Raw genomic sequence first — 27044 nt, 5'->3', positions numbered from 1 at the left:
GACCACTGGGAGAGGTCAGAGGTTAAATTCCTGGTTGTCGCTGCTCGGTGTCTCGAGCACATTTTGTCTCACATGATAATTTTTTTTTTTTTTTTAAATGGTCAAATAAAAACAGATGTTATTAAAACCTCTTCTTACTGACCACTTTGTCCCGTTCCTTGCCCCCTCCGTCCCCACCCCAGCTGGAATTGGTCCACAGCATAACGTTTGTGTTGAGGGAGAAAGACCTTCCCTTCCATGTCCCATCATGCATCACTGCACAACAGCTGAACAAAATGAGGAGAAACCAGCTAAAAAAAAAAGTGTTTAAAAAAATATATAAAGTATCACTTATTCTCAAATGAAGAGGTTGGCAGAGACCCCTCAGGGGAAGGAAGCAGGGGAGCAGATAAAGAGAGAAAGAGGCAAAGAAAAGGAGGACATTCCACATTGAGGCAGAACTGGCACCATTCTCTAGTTTTGGCCCAGTCCGTGGGCTTCATCCCAGCGCTGACGAGCCAGACCTAAATATTCCATCTCACGGAGTTCATCATTGGTGTCACAACATTTTCCACAATAGTGTCCATCATGAAGCAATTAAGGAGCCTGCTGCTTTTATGACCCTGCGCTATATAACAAACAGGGAGAAGATACCCCTTCCTAAGGATCACGTCTAGATAGGATACAGCTTTTGTCAAATTGATGGAAAAAGTTGATTTTTGGTGCATTTTAACTAACCCTGACCCTTTTCCTAAACTGCGGTGTAAGTTATCCTAAACCTGCTACAAAAAGTCCATTTTGCCAAAAAATGTATCCCTTCTAGACAAAACCCTACCTCAGTGCCAACAGAAACCACAGTTTAACGCAATAGCCCCCCTAACACATGACCTCAATGTTGCATGACCCTTGACCTCCACATCAAGGCATTGAATTGACCAATGGTCTGTCTGAGTCCCCAACCCAGCACTCTACCCAAAAACTCAGTGGTTTGTCCTTTTGAGTGAGAACCGACAAGTAAGGAGGTCCATTTCAGAAATGGGTTCCCTGACCACCCCCTTTGAAAGCGTCCAGTGGTCTGTCCCGTCTCTTAGTGCGTTGGTATGAAGGGGTGTGGTCTCCAGCAGGAAGACACACAGTAAAAATAAAGCCTGATTTTATATTAGGTTCTCAGTGTGTGTGTGTGTGTGTGTGTGTGTGTGTGTGTGTGTCTGTTCACCACTCTCAGTAGGTGAAGCCTGTAGGCCACTCACATTCATTAAAAAAAGTCAAACATCTTAGTCCATCCTCCCAGGGGGAGCAAAAAAATATCTATAAAAAAATACAAAATAAAAGCAGGAAAAAGTTAAATCCCACGTGGTGGTTTTATTTTTTAGTATCCGTTTTGTTCCCCAAGTCTAAAAAAAATTAAGCGTTCGTAATCGTTACAGCTTCCGTTTTTGTCCATTACTTGTCATCGCAGCTGCGGGATTTTAGGAAAAATAAAAAAACAGCTTTAGGAAAGCCTTCCTAGTTGCCAAGACAGTGTATGTGACTGAGGTCCAGCAAGTCCCACCCCCTCTGCCTCTCTCGCCACGCTGAAGATGTCATCACTATGCGCCTGGTCCTCCGCTGTAGTGCAATAATGTGCTGTACGGTTCAGGCAGCCCCACCCCGCTGTGCTGCCGCTACAGCGGTCCGACAGCGGCCTGCTGCAGCTCCTGAAAGGTATTGTCGAAACAGCGCTTCAGGTCCGAGTAGGTCACCACCAGAACACTCTTCTCATCCCGAGACACTAAGCTGATCTTCTCAGGCACACCCGCGTCCAGCTACACAGAGAGGGGAGAGTACTGGTAGACTAGTAGCCAGCTGAGCAACAAGACATACTGGAATAGACAGGTGGCTCACATGGAGAGAGGGGGAGAAGAGAGGAGTAGATGGAGAAGGGCATGGGAGAGGGGAAATGAGGGGAAGGGCATGGCATGGCAGAGGGGAAATGAGGGGAAGGGCATGGCATGGGAGAGGGGAAATGAGGGGAAGGGCATGGCATGGCAGAGGGGGAATGAAGGGAAGGGCATGGCATGGGAAATGAGGGGAAGGGCATGGCATGGCAGAGGGGAAATGAAGGGAAGGGCATGGCATGGCAGAGGGGAAATGAGGGGAAGGGCATGGCATGGGAGAGGGGAAATGAGGGGAAGGGCATGGCATGGCAGAGGGGAAATGAAGGGAAGGGCATGGCATGGCAGAGGGGAAATGAGGGGAAGGGCATGGCATGGCAGAGGGGAAATGAAGGGAAGGGCATGGCATGGGAGAGGGGAAATGAGGGGAAGGGCATGGCATGGCAGAGGGGAAATGAAGGGAAGGGCATGGCATGGCAGAGGGGAAATGAGGGGAAGGGCATGGCATGGGAGAGGGGAAATGAGGGGAAGGGCATGGCATGGCAGAGGGGAAATGAAGGGAAGGGCATGGCATGGCAGAGGGGAAATGAGGGGAAGAGCATGGCAGAGGGGAAATGAGGGGAAGGGCATGGCATGGGAGAGGGGAAATGAGGGGAAGGGCATGGAATGGCAGAGGGAAAATGAGGGGAAGGGCATGGCATGGCAGAGGGAAAATGAGGGGAAGGGCATGGCAGAGGGAAAATGAGGGGAAGGGCATGGCAGAGGGGAAATGAGGGGAAGGGCATGGCAGAGGGGAAATGAGGGGAAGGGCATGGCATGGCAGAGGGAAAATGCATGGCATGGCAGAGGGAAAATGAGGGGAAGGGCATGGCATGGCAGAGGGAAAATGAGGGGAAGGGCATGGCATGGCAGAGGGAAATGGCATGGCAGAGGGAAATGAGGGGAAGGGCATGGCATGGCAGAGGGGAAATGAGGGGAAGGGCATGGCATGGCAGAGGGAAAATGAGGGGAAGGGCATGGCATGGCAGAGGGAAAATGAGGGGAAGGGCATGGCATGGCAGAGGGGAAATGAGGGGAAGGGCATGGCATGGCAGAGGGGAAATGAGGGGAAGGGCATGGCATGGCAGAGGGGAAATGAGGGGAAGGGCATGGCATGGCAGAGGGAAAATGAGGGGAAGGGCATGGCAGAGGGAAAATGAGGGGAAGGGCATGGCAGAGGGAAAATGAGGGGAAGGGCATGGCAGAGGGGAAATGAGGGGAAGGGCATGGCAGAGGGGAAATGAGGGGAAGGGCATGGCAGAGGGGAAATGAGGGGAAGGGCATGGCAGAGGGGAAATGAGGGGAAGGGCATGGCAGAGGGAAAATGAGGGGAAGGGCATGGCAGAGGGGAAAATGAGGGGAAGGGCATGGCAGAGGGAAAATGAGGGGAAGGGCATGGCAGAGGGGAAATGAGGGGAATGGCATGGCAGAGGGGAAATGAGGGGAAGGGCATGGCAGAGGGGAAATGAGGGGAAGGGCATGGCAGAGGGGAAATGAGGGGAAGGGCATGAGAAAAAGAGAGAGAAAGATGCAGGGAGAGCTGGCATACTTTGTTGAGGCAGGAAACAATGTGGCTGAGGTCTATCCAGGGGGTTCCAGCCTCTGTCACCTGGTGGAAGAGGTGGTCTCTGAACAGCTTCAGCAGGTACCGGTCCCCCGTCTCAGACCACGTATGGTCCTTCTGAAACCTGACACACATTAGCAGAAGTGTGATATGAAGGTGAGAAACAGTTGGTCAGATGTTCTAAATCCAGTCCTAACGGAGTGGTTCAGTACTTACTCTGGTCTCTCGTTGATGGTGCCCAGTTTGGCCAACAGACGGAAGAGACGACCATTCTGGACCTCCTACAACAGAGATAAAACTGTGTAAGTCATATATTAGGTAACAGCTGTCTTTGTGGGGGAGGGGATAATGTTGGGGTCTCATGTACGGACCTGGAAAGTGTTTGTACAGTCACAATCCCTCACAGATAACTTGAAACAGTCTAACCAGGTTGTGTCTTGAAGAAGTCAGAGGCTAGGTAGTGCTGGCCAACTTCATTCAGCCGGCTGGTGTGTGATCGTGGCAAAGTTGATTTGATATTGTATAACACATCTCTGGGGCTAGTAGTAAATGGGACAATATTATCATGTTACACATCTTTTAGTTGCTTCATTAAATGCTTTCAATATTCATATGAATTTCTACCATTTAGTTGGCTTAAGTCATTGAAATTTGGAGCCATCGACATCTTTAAATATCGTCCCACATACACAGATAATGTGCGGATGGTCCCTAACTAGCCATAGCGATATGGAATGTCAAACCAAATTGACCATGGGCATTACGATTGGCTAGTGTGCAGCCAGCTGTGGGCATAGATTCTACAAGTGTCTGGAATTCTATTGGAGGGATGTGACACCATTCTTCCACAAGAAATTCCATAATTTGGTGTTTTGTTGATGGAAAAACAGTCTCAGGAGCCACTCCAGAAACTCCCATAAGTGTTCATTTGGGTTGAGATCTGGTGACAGACTCCTTTGACACCCCTCTTTCAAAGTCACTGAAATTTCTTGTAGCTAAAATAATGGGCTACTGGGCATGTTTATACATGACCCTAATTAACTCAGGAACCACACCTGTGTGGAAGCACCTGCTTACAATATACTGTCTCCCTCATTTACTCAAGTGTTTCCATTATTTTGGCAGTTACCTGTACTATACATACACAGTAATATGAACCATTGATGTTCAGAACAGTACTGATAACATGTAGACACACACACACCTAACTGATGGACAGACAACACCGTGTTGCATTTGAAATGGACTGAAAGGTGGCATTTTCTGTTTAATGCTGAAGACTGCAGAACAGCTCTCACACACACTACTCGGTTTCCTGATATAAGCACCAAAACAAAAACTCAAGAGTAGCACTGCTGAGGGGGTGTTAAGCAGTGGGTTTGGGGGGGGGGGGGCAGTCCGCAGCCAGTGGTTTCACACCCCACGTCTAAGGTCAGAATAGCAGACGCTGTAGAGGGGCCTCTACAGAATATCCTGTATTTTCACACCCCCCCCCCCCCTCAACACTTCTCCTCACGTGACTTCCTTCCATTTACCACCACTCCCACATAGCAGAGGTGGCATCACAAGCGTGTGTGTTAGTGTACCTTCGCCAGGTCCTCCTCGATGACATCATTCCTCATCTGTGATGCATCCAGCTGTGTGTAGAAGCGAGCTCCAATCATGGGCATGATGTCATTAACGCTGCGCAGCCTAGACTGCTCTGTCAACAGATACCTACAAACAGGTAGTGACTGAGTACTTGTGTCAGTGCAAACAGTGTGTTCACTTGTATATCGGAGTGTGTTGCGGGTGTTGCAGATGACGGTGAGAAATGGCTTAGGGGAGGACCCGGTGTCGTCCTTTTCAAGGATGGGTTCTGTCTCTGTGTGTGTATGTTGTGTCAGTGTGTCTTACAGGATGAGGTTCTTGAGGTCTGATGAGTAGTTGATAGACACCAACTCCATGGCCTTCTGCAGGTTCTCTCTCTGAATGCCAGCCAGAGAGTTACATGCCAGGGCCAACACCACCTTGCCCAGGGATATCAGGTCCGCTTGCTGCAAGCGCACACACACACACACACACAGTTAACAGAACACACTACAGCCAGGGGCCAACTCAACCATTTCAAAAAGGAAATCAGGCCAGCAAGTCAAAACTCACACACACACTAGCAGAGATTCAAAATATAAAAATATGGTTACAAGACAGCTGATAGATTGTGTCCATAATATTGCTTGAAGAAGTAAATATTTTAATTATTAGATTATTATTAGATTTTTCCCATGATGTAACACTAACAAAAACGAGAGCATGGCGGTTCTACTAGTCAGATTTGCAGCCAATTGATCAACCGTGGCCCTATCCATGGTGCTGAAACTCTGCATGGTAGGCTTGGGCGGTTCCAGATGTTCAAATCGTCATACCATCCTCTCATTCCGGGATTTATGGTATTACCAGTTTAGAACCGGGGGGGGGGGGGGGGGGGGTATTGGGCATCTGTTACCAGAATGCTAACAAAATTAGCACAAGTAATAGCGGCTGCTAGCTAAACATGCTAACGTGCACAAACGAAAATAAACTAAATTACAAAGACATGCAACCCAGCTCATATAGTTATCCCTGACCAAAAGTATGTGGACATGCTTATTAAACATCTCATTCCAAAATCAAGGGCATTAATATAAAAGTTGGTCTCCCCTTTGCTTCCGTAACAGCCTCCACTCTTCTGGGAAGCGTTCCACTAGATGTTGGAACATTGCGAAGCGGGACTTGCTTCCATACAGCCACAAGTTTTCACAAGGATGGAGTCACAGAATCGTCTAGAATGTCATTGTATGCTGTAGCGTTAAGATTTCCCATCGCTGGAACTAAGGGGCCTAGCCTGAACAGTGAAAAACAGCCCCAGACCATTATTTATCCTCCACCAAACTTTACAGTTGGCACTATGAATTGGGGCAGGCAGCGTTCTCCTGGCATTCGCCAAATCTCGATTTGTCTGTCGGGACTGCCAGATGAAGTGCGATTCATCACTCCAGAGAATACGTTTCCACTGCTCCAGAGTCCAATGGCGGCGAGCTTTACACCACTCCAGCCAACGCTTGGCACTGCGCATGGTGGTCTTAGGCTTGTTGCACTATATATACACAAATATGTGGACACCCCTTCAAATTAGTGTATTCAGCTATTTCAGCCACACCCATTGTAGCTGGCTACATTCTTTATATTATAAAACATTAGAAATATGACGGCCATGCATCATTCTTTGTAAAAAATAACTTCCTTTTTCATTGTACGCTCATTTCCCTGATCACTGTTGACTTTCAATATAAAAACGCAAACCGTCAATACACACCTGGGGCCTGTTGCACAAAAGTAGAATTAAGACATCCGGGATAAATGACTCAGCTGAGCTCAATGAAGCCAAAACATGTGCGTCCAGGCTTAATTGGTTGCACAAAGACCAAGCCAGGATGAGCAGACACGGATTCATTAAGCCAGGTGAAACCAATCCTGGATAGGTGCGCGCTCACGGCTCACTCAAATAGACCCCGCCACAGATCACAGATTAACTGATTTACCATGGCAACTAGAGCCGCGTACTTTTCCCCGTCGGAAGCACAAATCCTCATGGAGGCATACGAGGAGGTAAAAGATATAATTAAGAAGAAAGGCAACACCGCCACAGTGATAAAGCAAAGAGAAAAAGCGTGGCAAAGTATTGCAGACCGCCTGAATGCGTAAGTAGTGCACAATTACACACTCACCGCTCCGCTGAAACATCACAATTACAATTCAAATATTTAATTCACATCTCCAAAAATGCAGTTGTACTGTAATTATGAAACGGTTAATTTTTTTTATTGAAATGCACTGCAGATATGAGTGAAATTGTGTAAAGTAACTCCATCACACTGTATAAAGCTATGATAAAATTTTTGATATTTTTACTGAAAGCAAGACAAAAATACCAAGTAATTTTTTGCAGTGTGACTCCATTAAGTGTGTGTGTGTGTGTGTAGATTAAACATGAACGGGCCAAAACGGACATGGCAGCAGGTCAAAATCAAATACAAGAACATTCTGCAGAATGGTATGGTCCCTGACTAATATTTAACAAAGCACAAGCATATATTGTACCCAGAAGGTGCCTGCTCACACATTGTCTGTACTGTTTTAGCAGTGAAAAAGAATACCCACAGACAAGGCACGGGTGGTGGGTCACCAAAGGCTGACCTTACCCCAGCAGAGGACATGGCCTTGGAGCTAAATAAAGGCAGGCCCGTCTTAGAGGGGATCCCTGGGGGGAAAGAGACGAGCATAGGTTCCTCCCAAGATGCCACCCGCTTCATTCAAGGTATGTCCTTCCATCTCTACATGGGATACAACCACATTCATATTGAATCAATTTGGACTGTCTGACTTTGGTTTACCTATTGCCTTGCAGTGTCTGGCAGCACTGTGTTCCTGTTAGAGCCACCAGCACAAGCACCAGACGATGCTGATCCAGTGAGTACTCCATCAAAGGCATACTGTAGGCCTGGCATGTCTTGTCTACTAGCTTCAATATGAATCCGATTAAATGTGATAGGGTGAAGGCCCCAGTGCAGCAGCAACAGCACATGATGGAGACGATGATGAGGAGGAGACCATCTCTCTGGATTCCAGAAGGCATGAGGTATCATGTTAAGACTGTGAAAGTACTATTTACTCTACAATGGTGAGGAGTCCTCATCAAAATCAAAAAATCTAATTTCTTTTACAGGACCCAGATGCTATACAGTGGGAAAACCAGCCTGGCAACATAGTGCGTATTAATAAAAGGACACCACATCCTGCCAAATTCCAGCTGCGCTAATTGTATTGTGTTCACAGAGCTCACAAGCTATCAGAAAGTTGTATGGCAACCACCTCCGGTGCCAAATAGAACTGGCAGACATAGACATTCAGTACAAGAAGAAAAAGATGGAAAATCTTGCACTGGAGTTCGAAATAAAAAAGAGGACAATTAGGAAACTGGACCTTGAAATAAAAAAACTTGAGAGGGAGGTGAGATATGCCTTCAATGTACACTGTATGCTAACTGTAACACAAATGTATTAATCATTATTTTTCTTTCCTCCCCCAGCTCCAAGAAGATGACACAGCTCAAAATAAAAATTAGGTATATTCTCGTAAAGTCAAGTGAGCCATGACATATGAGCTCTTATTGTGAGCACACAGGACGGTGGCATCTTTCTAAGGTTTTTTTTATTTTCCCAGCAATCAGTACAACCAAGTCATCGTTATAAGGCATCGCCCTCTTTTGCCCACCCCCCCCAGCACCAGGTGTGGCCACTAGCCTATATGAAGGCCCAAAATTGTGTGTTCCTTTCTGCTCTGACAATGGCATGCCCATTCGTGCGAGATGTGGTGGATGAAGAAGCACTTGTGCTGAGGAGAGCCTTCAGGTGAGAAAGGGTCTTCAGGGACCGGTTGGACCCACTGGCCTTCCCTGATGACCATCTATATGAAAGATACAGGTTTTCTGCAGATGGCATCAGGTATCTATGCAGACTACTGGGTCCCAGGATTAAGCACCGCACTGCACGGAGCCATGCACTGAGTGTGGAGCAAATGGTTTGTGTGGCCTTGCGCTTTTTTGCTAGTGGAGCCTTCCTGTACTCAGTGGGGGATGCAGAACAGCTGAACAAGGCCACAATTTGCCGCACAATAAGGAGTGTGTGTCTGGCTATCAAAGCATTAGCAGATGTCTTCATCTCCTTCCCTGGCCACAGAAGACTCTGTGACATCAAAGAGGAGTTCTATAGGATTGCAGGTAAGAGGATCTACAAATTACAGGACAACTGTTAACACATAGTAGGATACTCATTACTTTGTGTGACAGGTTTCCCCAATGTCATTGGTGCAGTGGACTGCACACACATAAGGATAAAAGCCCCCTCAGGTGCCCATGAGGCCGATTTTGTGAATAGGAAATCCTTTCACAGCATTAATGTTCAGGTGAACATAACTTTTTGATATTGTCCATTGACGAACACTCTGCATTGCCAGTGATGTGCATTGATTGGTGTAATATTCCTCATCTTATGATTTCAGATGGTCTGCAATGCTGACTGTGTGATCAGCAATGTTGTGGCAAAATGGCCTGGCTCAGTCCATGACTCCAGAATCTTTCGGGCCTCTGAAATCTATCAGTGCCTATCACAAGGTAAGCCACACAACCCCTATTTATAACCATCATGGCTGTGTCAAGAATATCACTGTGTTTATGAGGTAGTAATGATGAGATTTTGTGTTGACAGGTGAATTCTCTGGTGTGTTGCTGGGAGACAGGGGGTATGGCTGCCAGCCTTTTCTCCTGACACCTTTCACAGACCCCCAGGAAGCACAGCAGGCCTACAACCATGCCCATGCCAGGACCAGGGCCAGAGTTGAAATGACCTTTGGCCTCCTGAAGGCACGCTTTCACTGCCTTCACAAATTAAGGATCAGCCCTGTTAGGGCATGTGATATTACTGTGGCTTGTGCTGTCCTCCACAATGTGGCCTGCCTGAGGAAGGAGAGGGCCCCCAGAGTGCCACCAGCCATGGACTGGGACAATCCGGCAATCTTCCCTGATGACGACAGTGGTCGGCTGCTGAGGGACCAATATGTGTTGAATTATTTTAGTTAGTATGTGTGCTTTCAATTTTGGTTAAATATGTCCTGTGGTGGCAGAGGAATTTGGGTTTTTTTGGGTTCGTTTTTTGACGAATTTGGCCTCTTATGATGTTTGTGCGGTATACTGTGTGTAATACAAGGCTGCAGGGAGGCTACTGCATCCATTCATTTGTCTGTTCAGTTGATGTGTATGGATTTGTCCTGCATTTATTTTAGTGTGCAGACATGCAGGGTGTGTTATACACATTCAAAGGTCTGTATATGTATCATTTTGTATAATATGCTTAGATTCTGTGCTTTCCATCTTGTAGAGTCACTGTGACTTCAGTTTTGAAAGGAGCTGATGGTTTACCTGCTTTGTTTTGTCCTTATTCAATAAAGGAACATAATGTTACACATTGTGTTTTTATATTCATATGGAATGTGTATTTGTTTATATGACAGAGTACTAGGGCCACACTGAAGAAAAAGGATAAAGTCATAAATTTATGAGGCTGGTTCTTTCTGCAGAAAAGCTACATATTGTTTTTACAGTTTTGATACTTATGACAATGTGATACTTAATATTCTGGCACATCAGCATGTCTTTGTTTATGAAACCATACTGAAGTACAATTTCACGAAATGCCCCACATCTGTCATTTTAACAACTGTCCTCCTTTAAAACAACTGGTTACAATATTATGACTTGTGTTTTTTTTCCCCTCTGTGGCCCTAATATTCTAGCATTTTATATATAGCCTTATAGTCTATGGGAAACTGTAAATTATCTAATGATAGCAACATCATCTAAAAATCATTTTTTATCCAAAATCATTGAAATTAATGATCACAAACGTTTAAATAACAGTGGGTCTAGTTATATGTGATAACAATGTATAGTGAGCAGTGAAATAACTATTGGTTTCCATTTGTGGTGACTGCTGATTGACATTAGGGATGAGATTAAATAGATCCTGGAATTTAGCCTGGTCTGGAGCAGGCTAGCTCCACAGAATAAATCTCCATGGTAATTTATACCATAACATATCCTCCTGCCCCCTATCCATCTTTAGTGCAACCGGATTACGGATCAATTGAGCCAGGATCACCAAGATATCCTGGCTTAATCCCTTATCCTAGTTTTGTGCAACAGGCCCCTGGACTGCTCCCGCTTTCTCCCATTGTGCTATTTACAAACAAACATGTGACTGGCTCTACGTTAAGCTTCCTAACGTGACTGGCTCAACTGTTGTGGGGAACTACGTTAAGCTTCCTAACGTGACTGGCTCAACTGTTGTGGGGAACTACGTTAAGCTTCCTAATGTGACTGGCTCAACTGTTGTGGGGAACTACGTTAAGCTTCCTAACGTGACTGGCTCAACTGTTGTGGGGAACTACGTTAAGCTTCCTAACGTGACTGGCTCAACTGTTGTGGGGAACTACGTTAAGCTTCCTAATGTGACTGGCTCAACTGTTGTGGGGAACTACGTTAAGCTTCCTAACGTGACTGGCTCAACTGTTGTGGGGAACTACGTTAAGCTTCCTAACGTGACTGGCTCAACTGTTGTGGGGAACTACGTTAAGCTTCCTAATGTGACTGGCTCAACTGTTGTGGGGAACTACGTTAAGCTTCCTAACGTGACTGGCTCAACTGTTGTGGGGAACTACGTTAAGCTTCCTAACGTGACTGGCTCAACTGTTGTGGGGAACTACGTTAAGCTTCCTAATGTGACTGGCTCAACTGTTGTGGGGAACTACGTTAAGCTTCCTAACGTGACTGGCTCAACTGTTGTGGGGAACTACGTTAAGCTTCCTAATGTGACTGGCTCAACTGTTGTGGGGAACTACGTTAAGCTTCCTAACGTGACTGGCTCAACTGTTGTGGGGAACTACGTTAAGCTTCCTAACGTGACTGGCTCAACTGTTGTGGGGAACTACGTTAAGCTTCCTAACGTGACTGGCTCAACTGTTGTGGGGAATTACGTTAAGCTTCCTAACGTGACTGGCTCAACTGTTGTGGGGAACTACGTTAAGCTTCCTAATGTGACTGGCTCAACTGTTGTGGGGAACTACGTTAAGCTTCCTAACGTGACTGGCTCAACTGTTGTGGGGAACTACGTTAAGCTTCCTAACGTGACTGGCTCAACTGTTGTGGGGAACTACGTTAAGCTTCCTAACGTGACTGGCTCAACTGTTGTGGGGAACTACGTTAAGCTTCCTAACGTGACTGGCTCAACTGTTGTGGGGAACTACGTTAAGCTTCCTAACGTGACTGGCTCAACTGTTGTGGGGAACTACGTTAAGCTTCCTAACGTGACTGGCTCAACTGTTGTGGGGAACTACGTTAAGCTTCCTAACGTGACTGGCTCAACTGTTGTGGGGAACTACGTTAAGCTTCCTAACGTGACTGGCTCAACTGTTGTGGGGAACTACGTTAAGCTTCCTAACGTGACTGGCTCAACTGTTGTGGGGAACTACGTTAAGCTTCCTAATGTGACTGGCTCAACTGTTGTGGGGAACTACGTTAAGCTTCCTAATGTGACTGGCTCAACTGTTGTGGGGAACTACGTTAAGCTTCCTAATGTGACTGGCTCAACTGTTGTGGGGAACTACGTTAAGCTTCCTAATGTGACTGGCTCAACTGTTGTGGGGAACTACGTTAAGCTTCCTAACGTGACTGGCTCAACTGTTGTGGGGAACTACGTTAAGCTTCCTAACGTGACTGGCTCAACTGTTGTGGGGAACTACGTTAAGCTTCCTAACGTGACTGGCTCAACTGTTGTGGGGAACTACGTTAAGCTTCCTAACGTGACTGGCTCAACTGTTGTGGGGAACTACGTTAAGCTTCCTAATGTAAGATAATGTGACAGGTGAAATGAAGAATGTGATCTGCTTTATCTCCTAATGTATTGCACAAGTTGACTGCAGGTATTTGCTTAAAGTAGCTACAAATTGATTTTGAATATCTAAAAAGAAATCATTTCAACAGTATTGAAAAACCGTCCCGTGGTCATTTCCAAATAATCCGGTATACCGCCCAAACCTAATCCATGGTGTGGAATATCTGTTACTAGATCTATTTGCTCATTTGTTTGTTTAGCAGAGAATCTGATGTTCTCTAACAAAGTGACCACAATAAGTTGATAGGCAAAGTAAAAATAACCACAACAGTGTTCATTTCCCCTGCTAACCAGGTCCATGGAGGGAGAAAATTAGCAACAAGATATCTTGACATCTCAGTCAGAGGCTAAACATAATGCCATCTTCACTAGGCTGTAATAACAATATTTTACCAAAATCGGCCAACGTGCTTCATAAACTAGGCTAAAAAATAAATAAAAAAATCAACAAAAGTGGGGTGACAGAACTCGAGTTGATTAAATTGCAACAGAAACCGTTAGATTCAGGATTCATGTGTACATTTCCCCATTTATAGTGGTATAATCAGATCAGATCTTATTTCCACTGGTAAATACCAGAATGACCAGGAGGGGTTTACAATTTTCTTGGGAATAAAAATTGGTAGGTTTTCCAGAAAATATGAAGAAAAAACCCCAACAAAAAAACACTTGAAGCTGAACTAGGCCATGTTGTGCCAGACTGACATGTGTAGGGGGGGTTACTGTACCTGGTACTGTGGCATGAGGGTCACATGGTTGGTCTGACTGTTGTCAAACGTTAAGACATCAAACACCCCTACACAGTTCACTCGTAACCTGCAGGGAGAAAAAGGCATGTTGAGTGTGTGTCAAACATTAGCGTGATGTCAGCGTGTGTGGTTTCTCCCCCTTCTGAGAAAAGGAAGCCAGGACTAGTATAGAACTTCTGCTTTCACTGTAGTTTACAGTAAATAACCCAGCAGATACTATCAGCACTACAACAAACATCTGGGGGCTTACAGACACATTGGTTTCTGCACAGTTCTCTAGCAAGGAACGCAGGACTAAACCAGAGACAGCAACTGTGACTGGTTAGAGGTTGCATGAAAAACACTTCAGTTTCTCTGACCACACTGTCACATTTCAACATCTGTGTTTACACCTGGTTTCAGAGAATATGGATCTTGCTGGGATCAATAACGTTGGTCAGCAATGTGTGTGTGTGCGCTCGATGCCTGTCTGTACCTGGTCTTGCCGGTGATGAGGATCTTGCTGGGGTCCATGACCCTACAGGCCAGACCAGCAGTGTGGATAGTTCTGAGGGCTGAGCTCAGCTGGACGATGTAGGCCCAGATCAGAGACTCTGGGAGCAGACCTGCGTGCTGCCGCGGTGGAGTGGGCTCGTGCTGTCCTACGGGGGGGGAGAACAGCACACAGAAAGGAAACAGACGAAACATATTGAGCAGGCTGTCCATGGTTAAAATAAAATGTGTAGTTACACCTAAGAAAACCAAATGGTCCAAACCTCATGTCTCGACCATAATCCGTTCAACAGTTATTGGTGTTCTTACTCCTGTAGGGTGGCCAGTATTAGTGACTAAATCAAAGGAGGCCAGGGGGATCTGGAAAATAGCTTTGCGTGTGAGTTAGGCTGGATGCTGTGTGAGAATTAAGGCTAAGTGACAAGCTCACCTTTCTTCTCCAACCCAGAGGACATAAAACAAGGAGGTAAGACATATAGATTGAGACATGGCATGTAGCTAGAGTTTTCATATTTGGAGTTTACGTTTTTCATATTAAAATGCGAAATTTGTGTTCTTTTTCAAAGATTTTTCACAAAAAACAAGCGCATGTCAACAGAGCACTGAGTGTACCACAAGCTTTTTATTTGACATTTAATTCAGTTCGTGTTAATTTGGCTTTTTGCAAACTGCAAAAACAACTTTGCGGATGACGACAACATGTAAAATCCTCAAGTCGCTGCGAGAAAGCACCACTGGTGCTTATTTACAGATGGGTTCGGTTACGAAATCAGACTTTTTGGATATAAAATGTTGATGTTAGAGAAAGACCCCACTGAACGATACAGAACATTTGTCTTGGTAAAAATGGATTTTACAACATAAGGAAGTGAAATCATCAAAGCACATTTTCACCAACTCCGGGCAGAGTCGGTGGACACCCTACATTGAGGCTTTCCAATAAAAAGGTTTAACAAAAAAAATGGTATCAACTTGACAGTAAATGTCAGATGCTTACTTCAAACACCCAGTTGTTGAACACTTGAGGTGTTGCTGTAGTGCGATAGAGTTGCAGAGCTATTAGTATGACCCTTATTGTTGCTGTGAGGCCACAGAGGGGTGTTGTAGTGTGACAGTAATAGTGACAGTTAAACACTTGTTGCAGTGAGGTCAGTGAGGCCAGAGGTTCTGCTTCCTCTGGCTGTGTCCCTCCTATAGCAGGTAGTTGGGCCTGGCTGGTAGCTATAGCACCAGTCTCAGGATCACTTTCAGCCACAGCTTCCCCTGACTACAGCTTGAACACACCAGCAACACACCCTTACACAGACCAGCAACACACCCTTACACAGACCAGCAACACACCCTTACACAGACCAGCAACTGCTGGAACACTCCTCCTCCCAACCCTCACACAGAAACCATCCACACTGGTTTCGGTTAGGAAAATGTGGCGCCAGACATTGACTGGTAGCATTTTAATTTAGCGAACATTTGAGAAAGTTTACCAGACCCATATGCATTGGGTGTGTAACCGGATTAGGGCGTCTACCCACGGTGCTCAGAATGACACAAATCACATTTAAAATATGGTCATTCATATTACCAGAACATGCCAGTGGAGAATGCAATGATGTGCGGTCCTTCTTATCCAATTCTGATGTCACTTTGAACATGTCAGAATAACTGCCCACATGTACATTTTCCTCAGCCAACAAGACAAGTAAAGAACAGCAAAATCACTAGCCCATGTCAATCTACTATAGTAGAAAAGTTTACCTATTCTATTGGCCAGCTTATCGAGAAAGAAATGGCCTATGTAATAGGATCCTTTGTAGCAAGGTAAGATATACCTCAATATGTACGAAAACATTCAGGTTTCAAACAACTAAGAGTATGATATGAAAATGCATACTGCCGTGTGACACGCTGATGAAGCCCGACTTTCATTGCCATTTGATGACGCATTCAAAACAACTCGGAAGTGGGTCGACACGGGGAGTGTGTTGGTGGGTGCGTCGGACTCAGTGGGGAAGGGTGGGGGGACTCACCCCACTTCCTCTTGGTGAAGTAGGAGTCGGCCGCGGGGTCGTTGAAGTGCCGGCTGAACATGGTCTCTGCCCCCGCATGGAAGTCATAGGAGAACACCAACGCTGAGAGAAACAGGAGGTTATCATGGGGGCTTCTTAAGGATCAAACACTCGTACAAAAAACTATATATACACAAAAAACATGGGGGGGGGGGGGGGGGGGGGACATAAAGAGCCACCCCACTCATACACACGACTCACAGTGATCTCCAAAGGCCTTGGTGGTGAAGACCTCCCTCAGGGTAACAGCGTTGGAGTGCTGGATCTTCTTCCACATGTCCACCAGCATCATACACTTGGTGTTCACCAGCCTGAAACCTGGATGCACACAAGACATTCAAAGAAGATGACCACTCAAGATGCCTTCTATTTTCAAAGACTGAAAGAAAATACATCCCATACCAAATATAAGATCCTTTAAAAGTGTGTGTGTGTGTGTTCATCTTGTGTCATACGAGCAACTCACCGTGTATCCTCCTCAGGCAGTACGGTAGGTCGTCCTTGCTGTTGACAGCCTTGTAGCAGGAAGTGATATAGCTGAAGTTGCTGGTCTTCTGCAGGCGGTTGGGAGGGGGGACAGGCTCCAGGGGAAACAGGCTGTGGTAGCTATCCACCTCAGATGGAACACCTGGGACAGGGATACACAGCATGACAACACACCAGCACACAAACAGCACCAAAATAACCTACATCAGTTAGCACGCATCTTAAGTTACAAGTGTTGACACTTGGACAACTTGAGAAGGTTCTATGAACCAACTATAGTGACTGTGTGTGTGTGTGTGTGTGAACTGCCAGGAATACTAAAGACAAAGACACATTTCAGGATGCGAGTCTCACTTTCAGTCTGCAGTGAAACCCCAAATCGACAGAGGCCATACCATCAATACAACGCCAATAACAGCCCCACCCCCGACCTCGGTTGAGCCAATCAGGGAAGGGATGCTTTACCTGTGTTCTCTGACTGGTCAAGCTGAGCCATGGTAATCAGATGTCTGTTAATCAGCTCCTAGAGGGAACCACAGGAAATGACATCAGCGATCAACACTGACATCACAGCACAGAGGGAGATTGGAGGATTAGAACAGACAGAGAGACACTAATATGGAGACAGGGCGAAAAAGAGAACAGAAATGGAAACAGAGTGTGTGTTTCAGACAGAAAGAACCAGGCGGAGGAAGAGAGGGTGGGCGTACCTGTCGGAGCTCATCAGCCATGAAGAAGGACGGGGCGTTGGCTTTGGGCTGCATGTAGGCCACGTGGGGAGCAGTGGGGGGGTAGATGTGGTAGGTAGGAAACACCTGCACAGAAACACATTTAATGACTGCACTTCCTATTTATGGAGTAATTAAAACTAATAGGTCATGCTGTCAGTGAGGGCAGACTAAATGGCACATACCATCCCGGCCATGGGAGCGGGGGTGTTATCCGTGTAGAAATAGGTGGTCCCCCCCACCGTCTCCTTCTGGATGATGTGAGCCCCCTGGTCAGACACACTGGTGGACACCATGTAGTTGGCTGGGTTGGGGTTATTGGGGTTGGGGGTGTGGCTACGCCGGCGAGGGGCAGGTGAGGTTTGGGGGGTGATTTTAGGGGAGTGGAGGGGGGTGGACCCCGCAGAGAGAGACATCCCTGTATGGGGGATACCAGAGAGGGTGTGTTAAACAGAGGTACAGAGTTCATTGGAGTACCTACGTACATTGTTATGACTAACTAGTGACAGACTAAGGTGGAATTCATCATGGCAGGGACTTGAATAATACATTGTTGTTTTCTATAGAGCATCTCCACTGTATGGAGTCAACTCACTTGGCTAGCCAGAAGAATAAATGGGAGGTGACATCAATAGAGAACCTTTACACTGCTAACTCACTCACCCTGAAAACCCGGCATATCCAGGATATAGTGCAAACGGAGAAAACCTAGAAGTGTTCTAAGTTAGAATTAAGTGTTGTTTTTTTTGTAGTGGATGGCTCACCAGGTGCGAGGGCGGTGGAGCTGCTGAGGCCGAGGTGGGGGAAGAGGGGCGATGGGAAGGCCGGACCACTGGACTGGACCATAGTGGCCATGCGGGGAACCCCCTTAGGGATGAACTCATTGGCTGTAGGGTTAGGACCCTGGAGAGAGGGAGAGAATGAAAGATGCATAACCCTAGGATTAGATTTCATTGTTCTTCTTGCCTTCATTAGATATTCTATTGGTTTATTTTCCTTATATGCGGATTTGGCTTCATCACAGTTTACAAAAACAAACAGTAACCGGATGTTGTAATCTAGAGAAAACGCACACAAACGAACCACAACGGATGGGTTTAGGTTTGACCATTTCCCCATTAGGAGCTCAAACACTCAATAGACATTTGAAGCTCAAACTCTTCCCCTTGGTTGACGACCACACCAGGAACCTGGGTAGTGGTGCTCACCTTTCTCCTTTGTGATATGCTCAGAGCACCAAAGTCACTGAAGAGTGAAGACATGGGGGAATTCCCTGGATCTGGAAGAGGACATAGAGGGAGAGGGAATGAAGACTGTGTTGTCCACGGAGAGTTTTCCATCGACCCACAACTCTGACCTGGTCCAGCTGCCAGGGTTCCATGGAATAGATCTGTCAGTGATGTCATGGGTGTTCCAATCAAAGAGTTAGAAGTTGCACCAATTATAATTCTACAGTTAGTTTCAAAGATCTGTTATACTCCAGTGGATCCCAACAGCAGTCCTCGAGAACCCCAAAACATACCTGCTTCCACTCATTGAAGGCCTGATAATTAGTTGACAAGTTGAATCAGATGTGCTTGTACTGTTGGGGGTACTTGAGGACCGGAGTTGGGAACCACTGAGCTATTCCATGACTTTCTTCTAGGTACTGGGTTCTTACCGTGAGCGCTGTGGCTGAAGTTCTTGGCACCGTCGTCAAGGAGACTGGGAGAACTGCTGCTGTTGGTGATTCTCTACACAACAAAACAGATACTTAAAAAAAAATGTAAGCATCTTAGTTACCTAGCTACCATATTCTAGCAAAGACCGCAGCCCTGATGTTCCCAAAAGGAACAAGTCTGAAGCAAAGATAATTCCCATTAGAAGCCACTGTATCTGCATCACTGGCTGATGGTCTTGGAATTCAGCATAGGTGTATGCACCTGGTCAAATTGTAGACACAATAATGCTGTATCCCATTAGTGATCTGCCAGGTTTGACTAGCAGAAGGGACTTTTCTCAGCAGGTTAGGAGAATTAAGGATAGCTAAATGCAAAAAGTGTCCCCGACGCCACTCAAAAATATGTACACTGAAAAATAAACAACATGGAACAACTTCAAAGATTTGACTGAGTGAGTTCATGTGGAAATCAGTCATTTGGAATAGATTGTTTAGGGCCTAAATCTATGGATTTCACATGACTGGGAATACATATATGCACCTGCAGGGGCGTGGATCAGAAAACCAGTCAGTCTCTGGTGTGACCACCATTTCAAATCAAATTTTATTTGTCACATACACATGGTTAATAGATGTTAATGGTCACATACACATGGTTAATAGATGTTAATGGTCACATACACATGGTTAATAGATGTTAATGGTCACATACACATGGTTAATAGATGTTAATGGTCACATACACATGGTTAATAGATGTTAATGGTCACATACACATGGTTAATAGATGTTAATGGTCACATACACATGGTTAATAGATGTTAATGGTCACATACACATGGTTAATAGATGTTAATGGTCACATACACATGGTTAATAGATGTTAATGGTCACATACACATGGTTAATAGATGTTAATGGTCACATACACATGGTTAATAGATGTTAATGGTCACATACACATGGTTAGCAGATGTTAATGCGAGTGTAGCGAAATGCTTGTGCTTCTAGTTCCGACAATGCAATAATAACCAACAAGTAATCTAACTAACAATTCCAAAACTACTGTCTTATACACAGTGTAAGGGGATAAAGAATATGTACATAAAGATATATGGATGAGTGATGGTACAGAGCAGCATAGGCAAGATACAGTAGATGGTATCGAGTACAGTATATACATATGAGATGAGTATGTAAACAAAGTGGCTAGTGATACATGTATTACATAAGGATGCAGTATATACGTACACATATGAGATGAATAATGTAGGGTATGTAAACATTATATTAGGTAGCATTGTTTAAAGTGGCTAGTGATATATTTTACATCATTTCCCATCAATTCCCATTATTAAAGTGGCTGGTGAGTTGAGTCAGTGTGTTGGCAGCAGCCACTCAATGTTAGTGATGGCTGTTTAACAGTCTGATGGCCTTGAGATAGAAGCTGTTTTTCAGTCTCTCGGTCCCAGCTTTGATGCACCTGTACTGACCTCGCCTTCTGGATGATAGTGGGGTGAACAGGCAGTGGCTCGGGTGGTTGTTGTCCTTGATGATCTTTACGGCCTTCCTGTAACATCGGGTGGTGTAGGTGTCCTGGAGGGCAGGTAGTTTGCCCCCGGTGATGCGTTGTGCAGACCTCACTACCCTCTGGAGAGCCTTACGGTTGTGGGCGGAGCAGTTGCCGTACCAGGCGGTGATACAGCCCGCCAGGATGCTCTCGATTGTGCATTTGTAGAAGTTTGTGAGTGCTTTTGGTGACAAGCCGAATTTCTTCAGCCTCCTGAGGTTGAAGAGGCGCTGCTGCGCCTTCTTCACGATGCTGTCTGTGTGAGTGGACCAATTCAGTTTGTCTGTGATGTGTATGCCGAGGAACTTAGAACTTACTACCCTCTCCACTACTGTTCCATCGATGTGGATAGGGGGGTGTTCCCTCTGCTGTTTCCTGAAGTCCACAATCATCTCCTTAGTTTTGTTGACGTTGAGTGTGAGGTTATTTTCCTGACACCACACTCCGAGGGCCCTCACCTCCTCCCTGTAGGCCGTCTCGTCGTTGTTGGTAATCAAGCCTACCACTGTTGTGTCGTCCGCAAACTTGATGATTGAGTTGGAGGCGTGCGTGGCCACGCAGTCGTGGGTGAACAGGGAGTACAGGAGAGGGCTCAGAACGCACCCTTGTGGGGCCCCAGTGTTGAGGATCAGCGGGGTGGAGATGTTGTTGCCTACCCTCACCACCTGGGGGCGGCCCGTCAGGAAGTCCAGTACCCAGTTGCACAGGGCGGGGTCGAGACCCAGGGTCTCGAGTTTGATGACGAGCTTGGAGGGCACTATGGTGTTAAATGCCGAGCTGTAGTCGATGAACAGCATTCTTACATAGGTATTCCTCATGTCCAGATGGGTTAGGGCAGTGTGCAGTGTGGTTGAGATTGCATCGTCTGTGGACCTATTTGGGCGGTAAGCAAATTGGAGTGGGTCTAGGGTGTCAGGTAGGGTGGAGGTGATATGGTCCTTGACTAGTCTCTCAAAGCACTTCATGATGACGGAAGTGAGTGCTACGGGGCGGTAGTCATTTAGCTCAGTTACCTTAGCTTTCTTGGGAACAGGAACAATGGTGGCCCTCTTGAAGCATGTGGGAACAGCAGACTGGTATAGGGATTGATTGAATATGTCCGTAAACACACCGGCCAGCTGGTCTGCGCATGCTCTGAGGGCGCGGCTGGGGATGCCGTCTGGGCCTGCAGCCTTGCGAGGGTTAACACGTTTACATTTTTTACTCACCTCGGCTGCAGTGAAGTAGAGTCCGCATGTTTTCGTTGCAGGCCGTGTCAGTGGCACTGTATTTTCCTCAAAGCGGGCAAAAAAGTTATTTAGTCTGCCTGGGAGCAAGACATCCTGGTCCGTGACTGGGCTGGTTTTCTTCTTGTAGTCCGTGATAGACTGTAGACCCTGCCACATACCCCGTGTCTGAGCCGTTGATTTGAGATTCTACTTTGTCTCTATACTGACGCTTAGCTTGTTTGATAGCCTTGCGGAGGGAATAGCTGCACTGTTTGTATTCGGTCATGTTACCAGTCACCTTGCCCTGATTAAAAGCAGTGGTTCGCGCTTTCAGTTTCACGCGAATCCTGCCATCAATCCATGGTTTCTGGTTAGGGAATGTTTTAACCGTTGCTATGGGAACGACATCTTCAACGCACGTTCTAATGAACTCGCACACCGAATCAGCGTATTCGTCAATGTTGTTATCTGACGCAATACGAAACATATCCCAGTCCACGTGATGGAAGCAGTCTTGGAGTGTGGAATCAGCTTGGTCGGACCAGCATTGGACAGACCTCAGCGTGGGAGCTTCTTGTTTTAGTTTCTGTCTGTAGGCAGGGATCAGCAAAATGGAGTCATGGTCAGCTTTTCCGAAAGGAGGGCGGGGCAGGGCCTTATATGCGTCGCGGAAGTTAGAATAACAATGATCCAAGGTTTTTCCAGCCCTGGTTGCGCAATCGATATTTGCCACATGCAGCGCGACATCTTTGCATAGAGTTGATCAGGCTGTTGGATTGTGGCCTATGTAATGTTGTCCCACACCTCTTCAATGGCTGTACGAAGATGCAGGAACTGGAACATGCGTCGATCCAAAGCATCCCAACTATGCGCAACTGGTGACATGTCTGGTGAGTATGCAGGCCATCGAAGAACTGGGACATTTTCAGCTTCCTGGAATTGTGTACAGAACCTTGCGACATAGGGCTATGCATTATGATGAAATATGAGCTGGTGGCACAATGGGCTTCAGGATCTCGTAATGTTATCTCTGTGCATTCAAATTGCCATCAATAAAATGCAAGCGTGGTTATTGTCCGTAGCTTATGCCTGCCCATACCATAACCCCACCACCACGCCACTCTGTTCACAACAGCAAACCACTCGCCCACACACACTCTGTCTGTAATCTTCCTGGTACCGTTAAAACTGGGATTCATTCGTGACACTTCTCCAGTGTGCCAGTGGCCATCAAAGGTGTGTATTTGCCCACTGAAGTCTGTTGCGAGTCAGGTCAAGACCCTGGTGAGGATGACAAGCACGAGTTTCCCTGAAAAAGGTTTTTGAAAATTTGTGCAGAAATTATTTGGTTGTGCAAACCTAGCTTTATCAGCTGTCCAAGGTGGCTTGTAGCAGACCATCCCGCAGCTGAAAAAGCCAGATGTGGAGGCCCTGGGCTAATGTGGTTACACATGGTCTGCGGTTGTGAGGCCAAATTCTCTAAAATGACATTCAAGGTGGCTTATTGTATAGAAATGAACATTCAATTCTCTGGCGTGCATTCCTGCAGTCAGCGTGCCAATTGTAAGCTTCCTCAAAACGTGAGACATCTGTGGCAGTGCAGTGTGACAAAACTGCACATTTTAGAGTGGCCTTTTCTTTCCCCCAGCACAAGGTGCACCTGTGTAATGATCATACTGTTTAATCGGCTTTTTGATATGTCACACCTGTCAGGTGGGTGGATTATCTTGGCAAAGGAGAAATGCTCACTAACAGGGACGTAATACAAAAATGTGCACAAAATTGAGTGAAATAAGCTTTTGCACATATGGAACATTTCTGGGATATTTTATTTCAGCTCATGAAAACAACACTGTTGCGTCTTTATTTTTGTTCAGCGTAGCTACAACCAGGCCTGCCCTGAGAACAGTCTTGGTTTCCACTAATGTGATTCTGCTAAAAACCTGCATAATTGCGTGATTGAAATAAACAAACACCTAGCACTACATAATTATCCGATTTTCTTTAGGGCAAATACTTGAGACTAGTGTTGGGGAGACATCTACTCCAAATAACACGATAGCCGATATAATCGTTTTGTGCCGTTAATGACTAAATAATTCCAGCCTGTGCAATTTGTGCTAATTCACAATTTTATACTCATTCTCATTAAATAATCATTGTTTGGCAGGAAAATAAATAAGGCGTAGTTATTTCATTTAGAATTAATTTTCAACATATTGATAAAGACTAGTTAAATAAAATCAGTTAGGCAAGTCAGTTAAAACCTCTTGAAGCTAGGGGGCACTATTTTTGTTTGGAAAAATAACTTTCCCAAAGTAAACGGCCTATTTCTCAGGACCAGATGCTAGAATATGCATATAATTGACAGATTATGATAGAAAACACTAACATTTCCAAAACTGTAGAAATATTGTCTGTGAGTATAACAGAACTGATATTGCAGGCGAAAGCCTGAGAAAAATCCAATCAGGAAGTGACTCTTATTTTGAAACCCCTGTGTTCCTATGCATCCCTATTGCCCATTGAAAGGGATATCAACCAGATTCCTTTTTCTATGTCTTCCCTAAGGTGTCAACAGCCTTTAGACATAGTTTCAGGCTTTTATTTTGAAGAATGAGCGTGAACGAACACATTGCGTATGTGGACAGGTGGGGGCTCTCAGAGTGATTTGTGCGCAAAAGAGAGAGGCGGCCATTGTTACTCCCGGTCCTAGTGAAAAGCCAAGGTTCCCTGATAATACAGATCACTGTCTTTAGACCAGTACTGAACCAGACTTTCTGATAAACATACAAGAATAAGTTCACCTCTACCACATCAGCCAAGTAGCACTATTATTCAGTATTTGACCGTACTGCAGATCTAAAGATATTCTACTGAAGTGTTCAGGTACTGACAAATCATATATACACATACATACAAATAAAACTAACAAGAATCTCAAAGTCACATTGAAACAAAAGTAGGCATCTGTCGAGTCAGTACTGTTTAGTTGGATTCTGAGGCTGGTCATACCTGCATGATAGAGTATTTAGACTCTGCCGGGCTCCCGAAGCCGTTGACCCCAATGAAGCTGCTGCTGAAGTAGGAGTTGGTCAGATTGGCATCGCTCAGGGTCCCGCCCTCCATCCCAGGGACTGTAGAGGACAGAGACAATGGGTTCAGAATCAGCCGCCTGCTTCTACTAATAGGGTCTGGGTGGTCCTGGTAAATGTCATATTCTATGTTTGAAAAACATTATGCCATACAGACTAACATATCACCCTTATAAAGAGTGGCAGGGGTCTCGTTAATTGAATGGTTGTGTGATGCAAAATGCATGTAATGCACATAAGTGTCTGAACTAATTTTGTAATCACGAGGCCATAGCTTGTCTTCATTTACAGGACAATTACAGATGAGTAGCCAATCAGCACGCTTCTTGAGAAGATGTAAACACTTCAACTTTATCCAGTTTCCGTGTGCACAAATGATAATATCCACCTTGCAACTGAACACGTGGCATTGTGCAGAGTTAAATCAAATAAAATACAGCTGTGGTGGTTGAATTATTTTGCAAGTGATGATGCTAACTAGTTAGGAACTAAGTAAATTGACTTCACTACAGCAGATGTTTGGTTAGCATGTAAGCTGGCTAGTCAATGAAGACAAGCATCATAAAATGCATCGCTTCCAAAACGATTCAACATTAACTAGCTTTGCTAGTTAACGTTAGATGCACGCATTACTAACTATAGTAGTTACCTAATGCAAGAAGAGCCGCAAACGTTAACTTGTTTCCGCCAGAAGAACTTTTATAACCATAGCCATCTAACGTTAGCTAGCTACATTAGCCAATGATTGTCTGGATTTTCCCACTGATCTCTTGTAGCTGTCAAATACAAAAACACTCAAATTGCTAACTAAATGCATTTACTGAAGGAGCTCAAATTCTGGACGAAAAGCTTAGCGCTCAGACACTTTTATTAGTTGTGCTTGAAAAACATGTTTAACCCACGCTGTTTTGGGGGGGAAAAGAGGCCTCAAAGAATCCCCGGGCTCAGTGTTAACAAAGCCCCTCACACGCCCAAAAAGCAACAACCACCGATGAGGCTGTGCTAGGCCCTGTCGTATAGGACGGGTACAAACAGACGAAGTATACTCACTGGTTAACATCTGTCCCTCCAGAACCGTGCCTGCAGGCCCCAGAGAGTCGCCCTTTTTGGGGACGTTCGGTACCCCAACCGGGCAGGCCGGGGGTGCACTAAGCGGATACGTCACGGCTCCTCCAGACATGGATAAAGGGACAGGACTTGCTCCACTGTGAAGGGACATGCTTGCCATAGACGGCTCCTCATGCAAAAACTGACACTCGTCCCCATAAAAGCAAGTCTTATCCTTTGCGTAGTATCGGCAGAACTTCACCTTGACGCAGGGTATTCCGACACCCCCGAGTGGAGCAGCTGAAGCTGGGAGTCCACTGTTCATGACACCGCTGCTGCCGCCGGAAGATATTCAAACATAGAGAGACGTCGATTGCTAGGTAGCTTGCTCTCGAGTAAGGTTCGTAATGTCAATGCAAAGCGATATGCAACAACAAATGTTTGGTCCAAGCTTAAAATGACATTACTCACATTATCCGACTAGAAGACAAATAATTAAGATAACTAAGGACATTGCGTTTGACAAATCCTGGTCGCTGTTGTGGCTATTCATGTAGCTAGCTAGCCCGTTGTTTAGCCTCGTTCACGCTGCTGTTGTTGTTTTCTGCTCTCTGGCTAGCTACTCCGCTTAAAAAAAGTGGCTTATTCATTTAGCCGAATCAGTTGCAAAACGTTTCTTAAAATGGAAGCAAACGAAACGGGGAGGGACCTACCTGAATGTGTCCAATAGAAACTCTAATTTTGCTCTGTTTGCATCTGTTTGGTTCTTAAACGGTTTCCGAAATGAATAGACCCTAGTTAGCATTGCATTATGGGAAGCTTGCAAGATTGTAACGTTACTGCAAAAGTCAGCTGCGTTTGGAGCGGCTTTGAGGGACAGACTCAGTTCGTAGCTTTTGGTCTGTGGACAAAACCAACGATTTTCAATACAGAAAGTCGTCATCCAAACCCAGTCATGCGGTA

At 45.6% G+C, this 27044-nt stretch overlaps 1 protein-coding gene across 2 annotated transcripts; it reads right to left on the bottom strand.

Moving 5' to 3' along the window:
* Positions 1 to 80: 80 nt before the first annotated feature.
* LOC110489660 (PAN2-PAN3 deadenylation complex subunit pan3) lies at positions 81 to 26884 on the bottom strand. Of its 2 annotated transcripts, none has more exons than XM_036943834.1 (18): positions 26085 to 26884; positions 24955 to 25076; positions 19162 to 19234; positions 18710 to 18891; positions 18266 to 18404; positions 17687 to 17919; positions 17484 to 17588; positions 17239 to 17296; positions 16754 to 16915; positions 16489 to 16605; positions 16249 to 16350; positions 14205 to 14370; positions 13709 to 13796; positions 5353 to 5492; positions 5043 to 5172; positions 3673 to 3737; positions 3442 to 3580; positions 81 to 1784 (listed from the first exon to the last, which is right to left on the bottom strand). In XM_036943834.1, the coding sequence occupies exons 1-18, from the start codon at positions 26404 to 26406 to the stop codon at positions 1644 to 1646; spliced, it is 2484 nt and encodes an 827-aa protein (XP_036799729.1). In that variant the 5' UTR covers positions 26407 to 26884; the 3' UTR covers positions 81 to 1643. The 2 variants fall into 2 exon arrangements, with proteins under 2 accessions (XP_036799729.1, XP_036799730.1); XM_036943835.1 differs by having other exon boundaries at positions 1644 to 1784; positions 18710 to 18780; positions 26085 to 26406.
* Between the last annotated feature and the right edge of the window lie 160 nt (positions 26885 to 27044).

The sequence above is a fragment of the Oncorhynchus mykiss genome, chromosome 15 (assembly GCF_013265735.2).
Source record: "Oncorhynchus mykiss isolate Arlee chromosome 15, USDA_OmykA_1.1, whole genome shotgun sequence".
NCBI lineage: Eukaryota > Metazoa > Chordata > Actinopteri > Salmoniformes > Salmonidae > Oncorhynchus > Oncorhynchus mykiss.
The sequence above is the reverse complement of the archived record's forward strand: the minus strand, read 5'-3'. Positions and strand labels throughout refer to the sequence as shown.